Source organism: Elephantulus edwardii, unplaced genomic scaffold (assembly GCF_000299155.1).
Source record: "Elephantulus edwardii isolate Elephantulus edwardi_28Jun2011 unplaced genomic scaffold, EleEdw1.0 scaffold00087, whole genome shotgun sequence".
NCBI lineage: Eukaryota > Metazoa > Chordata > Mammalia > Macroscelidea > Macroscelididae > Elephantulus > Elephantulus edwardii.
Window position 1 is genome coordinate 7,620,483 of NW_006399837.1, and position 6,312 is coordinate 7,626,794.

Below are 6,312 nucleotides of genomic sequence, written 5' to 3' on the forward strand. Positions count from 1 at the left end.
CAGTACACTGAACTTCCTAAATACTGGACAGAATTTCTAAACGGTAAGAGCTTTCTAAACGGTAAGGATTTCTAAACAGTAAGAGTTTCTAAAGAGCAAGAAAGAACGTTCTGAGACAGATTCACCCCAGGAACACACACAAACAGGTCTCCTTGCTTGTACGGTTTAGGCAGCAGCTTGATGCCTTGTGCACCAGGACGAGGGGTGACCACACACGGTTAAATCACTCACTTCCTGCACCGGGAGTTGTTAGTAATGAGGTGCTATCACAAGGGTGGGGCTCCTCCAGGCGCAGGGATGGCGGGCAAATCGCTTCCATTTTCCAGTAACCTATGGTAGTGTGAGAGGAGGTTAGAACACAGCCACCTGGTTGGGTTAACATGAGCTTATTAAAGTTAGGAGTCACTGACCAACGGAGCATTCTCACTTTGAACCAAGATGCTGGCCATCCAGCTGGTCGCGCTGCTCATGAAATATGACCATGACACATGGAGGGAGTTAAACTTTCACAAGACAGCGTGATTACAAATACGTATGAGGCTGGAAGCAGAGGGGTGTGGATGTGCACAGGGAGGGGATTAATCATCAGTTTGTACAATTTGGTGGGTGGGGTGTGAGGGAAATGGGAAGAATTTGTTTAAATATGTATTCAAATTTTGTAAATAAACTAGTAGAAAAAATAAAAATATGTATGACATGAAAATGTCTTTATAAAACGGTAATGATTATCAATGAAATCTAAAATGAATAAATTCACTCAGGCCAAGACGATTACTTCTGGATCATTCTTCCCCTTACACGGTCATCTTACCCTTTTATTTTTTTAAATTTCTTTATTTTTTATTTTTTTTTACAGAGGTTTTGGATTTCCATTCAGTCACTGCCGCAATTTTCTCCCTGCCCACCCCTCCCCACCATCTTACCCTTTCTTTTGAGATATTCTGCGATGAGAGCAGCTATGTGGATGTAACACATCGCAGCCTGAAAGAAGACAGAAAACAAATATGTCAAGGGCCAGGCATATCCCAGAGAACATGATTCACCTAAATAGAAGATTCTCTGATTTTCCAGGGGAAGTCTCGACTCCATGTCAGAATATACTTTGAATTATAGAATTGAAAATAAGAATCAATTACAATTCAGGAAAAAATGATACAAAGGTCATTTGGGAACTTTTGTTTGTTTCGTGACATGCTGGTTCTGTGTTCCACTGCTAACTGAAACATCTATGGTTTGAATCAACCTTAGAAATCTAAAGCCGTGCTGCATTGGGAAAAATCCCTCCAAAATGCTAGAGAGTACCAATGTCAGTTGAAAGACTAAGGTACACCATATTTAAGCCGTCGTCTTCTCAGTTACTTCCTATACATCTGAAAGCTGGACAGGGAATAAGGATGACAGAAGACTGAGTGCCTTTGAATTGTGGCACTGGAGAAGAGCACTGAATAGTCTATGGACCGGGGAGAGAACAAGTCTGTCTTGGAGGAAGGGAAACCAGAGTGCTCCTTAGAAGCAAGGATGGTTAAAGTTCATTCACACACTTTGGGCATGCCAGGAGGTCATGCTGGGAAAGGCAGAGGGTCAGAGAAACAGAGGAAGAGCCTCAACAAGATTAGTTGACAAAGTGTCCGTAACAATGGGCTTGCATGTATCAGAGGTACTGACGGTGGTGCAGGATCAGATCATAGGGTTGTTTTGAATCATAGTTGACTTGATGCTACCTAACAACAACAACAACAACAACAACAACGGAATGAAAGGTTTAGCAATCTACTTTGCACAGCTAGTGGAAATCCTTGAGAGCACAGTTCTACAAGTGACACACATGGGTCCCCATGAATTGGCATTAAATTTATGCCAAATGGCTAGCTTTTGGTTTGATAACTTGTTATGGTTTTCAGAAAGGGGAATAACATGACATAAAGAATGTTTCTAATAAGTGCTTTCCTTCCCTAACACAGAGGACTGTGTTAATTTGTTTGGAATTATGGTTCCCTTCTCTTACTAAAATTGTTAAATGAGTCTAACATTTGGATCTTCAATAGAGTGAAAGGTGTACTGTCAGTTACTGAATTGCTTTCTTATTTTTCCCTCCTGTTGAAATGTTCCCTTTTCAAAATTCAGTTGCCCGTACAATGATCTCACATTTTAAAGCTGAAGTGCATCACCATGGAGTTGGCTCTGACTCACAGCCCCCTCCACTGCTGGGCTTCTGAGGCTGCAAATCTTTGTGGGAGATCACCTATCTCCTTCCTGCTGAGTGGCTTGTGGATTTGAACTACCAACCTTTTGGTTAGAGTCAACAAATGTTACCTACGATGCCACAGTTTGACTTTCTGTTGAAGCCTGTGCATTCCTTATTTCAAATCTAGACACTATGGGTACTATTTTATTTTTCCCAAGTTAATCTCCCATAAAGCTTTGAACACCACTGAGCATGTATTAGAATCTTGATTTGCCATGAAAATAATACCTAATCCTATATTCCTTTTTTAAAATTATTTTTGTTTAAGTGTACTGTCAAATCAGATCTGACTGGTACAGGAGGAGATTGTCCCTCCTTCCCCGGCAGAGCATCTGGTGGACTCGAACTGTGCGCCTCTGGGATTGTAGTTGCAACTCCTTGCCACTAGGCCACCAGAGCTCCCCTACTATATTCCTTTTAAATAGTTCTCTCCCTCTTCTGCAACATGAATGAATGGGAGAAAAATTAAATGGAAAGAATATGCTGTAAAAACATACACGTTGCATGAAAAATCATTAGTAAAACATTTAATAAAAAAAGATACTGATTTGCTGAAAATCCAGTACAACTTCCACTTTTTCCTTTGGATGTTTTACGGAGAAATGACGTCTTTTTGAGGACACTCAAAGGAAACTGCAGTTTCTCATTCCTGTGTTCATCAAACTGCAGTCCTGGGTGTATTTCCATTTCAGAGCATGTAATCACCTGTGGATTGATAAGAACTCTAGGCTTCGAGGCTGCCCTAGACAAACTAATCACTTTTCAAAAGGAGCCTACTTCTTTAAAGAGGAAAGAACTTCTCTGCTTGGTACCCAGAAACTATTCAGATGCTTTGATTTGCTAGCTATAAAGCCATCTGATGTTTAAAGTGACACAAAAAATTGTATATTGATTTATGATTTTGACACAGAAGTAGCTCCATTTCCTACCACTATTCAGACAAGCTGCAATTCGGAACTGATGACCATTGTCTGAGTTTACATACCATCATTTACATTTACATCATTTCCTGTTCATGTTTTCTTTAACTGTCATTTTGCTGAAATGCATACATTCGTCGCTTCAATCAATTTTGCACAGTTCAATGATGGTATTTAAACCATCCATGTTGCACAAGAATTTCACAATTTTTCCATTCATTTCCACATTTTTCATCAGAGAAATTCAGAATCTCTTAGGCAATCCCTTTTCTCTCCTTCCCCTCAGTTTTCTTATCACCCTAACACTTAATTTAAACTGCAGAGAATTTTTAAAATAAAAGTGTTGCTTTAGAAAGCCCCCTATTTCCAGACACCGTTGCAACCACCGTCTATAGACTCAAGCTCTGATCCTTTCATACTTTATCCTATTTTTTACAATTACTGTTTATGCCACGCGCATAAGATTCTAGTCTTTATGTGATGCCATTTACTTGGAATAAGGATCTCTTAAACCTACAAGAAAATTTAACATGCATAATGTGGCGTAGTGTAAAATGCAGTCACTTTTTATAATTCATGCTTTAGCTGGAAATCCAATTGTTCCCCCATGGAGGGCAGTCAGTGCCCATGGAAAGGAGCGCCCACTAGTCACCTCCGACAGGTCTCCGTTCCTCGCATGAATCTTGGCCATGCTTTCTAGCCAAGTCCTCCGCAGCTCGGGGGTGCTGGCGTAGGAGTTTGCCAGGCTGTACTGGAGGTCCACCAGCATCTCGGGGTCCTTCTCATGCTCCTTCATCTGAGCTGTGGCCATCAACACGGTTCTGATGCGTTTAGTCAGGTCTTTCACTTCTGCTGGGAAATTGCTGTTCTTTGGAAAAGAGAGAGCCCCGGTCATTATCTCTCTAGGATTTATACATCAACTTACTTCAAATTACGCTCTTCACTATGACTTCCATGAAAGTCTGGTGCATTCCGTATATTGTGAACATATGTGTACCTTGTGCATGTGGACATTCCACGCCTTGTGACTGGTGTTCACATTTTTTTTTTTACTTTATTATTTTTGTGTGAGTGTACCGTCAAATCAGATCTGACTGATACAGGAGGAGATTGTCCCTCCTTCCCCGGCAGAGCATCTGGTGGATTTGAACCGTGCACCTCTGGGATTGTAGTTGCAGCTCCCTGCCACTAGGCCACCAGAGCTCCCCTGCTGTTCACATTTAAAGGTATGGATTGTAGTAGATACTAATTTTTTTGTCTAACACCTGTTTCTAGTAACTGTAGTTATGGGCCCTCAAGTAGACTCATAGTGACTTCAGAACAAAGGAACTGAAACCCTGCCCTGTCCTGTGCCATCATTATCATGGTCACCATCTCTGATACACTTGAGGCCAGTCAGTGTTACTGTATCATTCCAGCTCACTGAGGGTCATCCTCTCTTTGGCTGACCTTCCACCTTTCCAAGCATGGTATCTTTGTTTCCAAAGACTGGCCCTTCCTAACAACATGCCAAGACAGCATTCTAATTTTTAGTTTCCTAAAAACACCATCCTAATTTCTCTAAGACTCTCTCATGCCTGATTCCTGTTCATGTCATTTGAATGAGTTTGCTTCCACTTCTGTCTGCCACGAACGGCAAGTGACGTCAGCCTGGCAATCCTATTCTTTGATGCCTAGATCATGTCATTTGCTTCTGAGATGGGCATGGGAAACAAAGCTGAGATCACAGAGATGCACCTCTAGGAGTTTAACTGAAAAACATGGAAAATTTGCTTTTTCTCACTCACAGAATGAGATCAGTGTTCTGAGTTTTTAGAGGGTAAGTCCATGTGGAGAGGCTGCCTGCAGGTTCTGGAAACACTGAGAGGAGGCAAGTTGAGAAACAGGGATAGAGATAGGAACAAGGAGGATCTGAAGTATTATTTTAACTTTGGATCCAGTCATGCCTGAAGCTAGATTCTTCTATATGTGGAACTTTTAGTCTAACAATTAAAGGAGAAGTGTACTAAAAGTGTAAAAAGAAAGATGAGCTGAATATGGGCAAAAGTATTACTAAGAGTAATTGCCTGCATTTCCACCAACCTTTTGGCTCTGAGTAAAAAGCATTTGCACCACCCAGGGTATTTCTCACCCAAAGACTCTACATGTTTATTCTTCAGTCTTTATAAAGAGTCCACAGACTCCCCCCAGGTCTAACCATCTTTTGGCAGAAGCATTCAACAGAACAAAATATGTGGTGCATTTAGAATGTCGGTCCTTTTATGCATGCTGCCACTGTTAAGGTCATCAGACTCACAGTGACTTTCAGCAATCCATTGCATAGGTAATCATCTTCTTTGGCCTGTCCAATGCATAGGTAATCGTCTTCTTTGGCCTGTCCAAGGAGACCCAAACCTGCAGATGGCGGTCATGCATTCTGTCCCCCACCTCCTACGCAGGTGGCCAGTGGGGGGGAGGGCAGTGACACCTACTCCAAAATATAGTATGACCACTTATGGGGGGGTAAAAGTGGTAGTGCCTGAATTGGAAACACTATCCCTGACCATAGAGTCCTCAGTCAGGCGAGGGGACCAGACTGGGGTAGGGGCAGTTGGAGAGGGAATATACCAGCTAGCTCCTGGGGGGTGTTGCCCTGCTCGGGATGGGCTGCCCTCGGCCCCCGGCTCGGGGTGAGCTGTCGCGGCCCTCTGCCCAGGGTGGGCTTCCCTCGGCCCCCTGCCCGGGGAGGGCTGCCCTCGGCCCCTGGCTCAGGGTGAGCCGTCGTGGCCCTCTGCCCGGGGTGGGCTTCCCTTGGCCCTCTGCCCTGGGCGGGCTTCCCTCAGCCCTCTGCCCGGTGCAGGCTGCCCTCGGCCCCCGCTCGGGGTGAGCCATTGCAGCCCTCTACCTGGGGCGGGCTTCCCTCGGCCCTCTGCCCGGGGTGGGCTGCCCTTGGCCCCCAGCTCAGGGCGAGCCATCGTGGCCCTCTGCCCGGGGTGGGCTGCCCTCGGCCCTCTGCCTGGGGTGGGCTGCCCTCAGCCCTCTGCCTGGTGCAGGCTGCCCTCGGCCCCCGGCTTGGGGTGAGCCATTGTGGCCCTCTACCTGGGGCAGGCTTCCCTCGGCCCTCTGCCCAGGGCAGACTGCCCTCGGCCCTTGGCTTGGGTGAGCTGT

The 6,312-nt window shown here is 44.6% G+C and overlaps 1 protein-coding gene across 1 annotated transcript in view; it reads right to left on the reverse strand.

Annotated features, from left to right (window-relative positions):
* Positions 1–6,312, reverse strand: part of DOCK10 (dedicator of cytokinesis 10) — a 286,066-nt gene that overhangs the window by 32,849 nt on the left and 246,905 nt on the right. The window contains exons 45-47 of the mRNA XM_006890320.1: positions 3,818–4,033; positions 924–981; positions 232–330 (exon numbers count right to left, since the gene is read on the reverse strand). Coding sequence (XP_006890382.1) covers positions 232–330; positions 924–981; positions 3,818–4,033 — 373 coding nt within the window. The remainder of the gene's footprint in view (positions 1–231; positions 331–923; positions 982–3,817; positions 4,034–6,312) is intronic.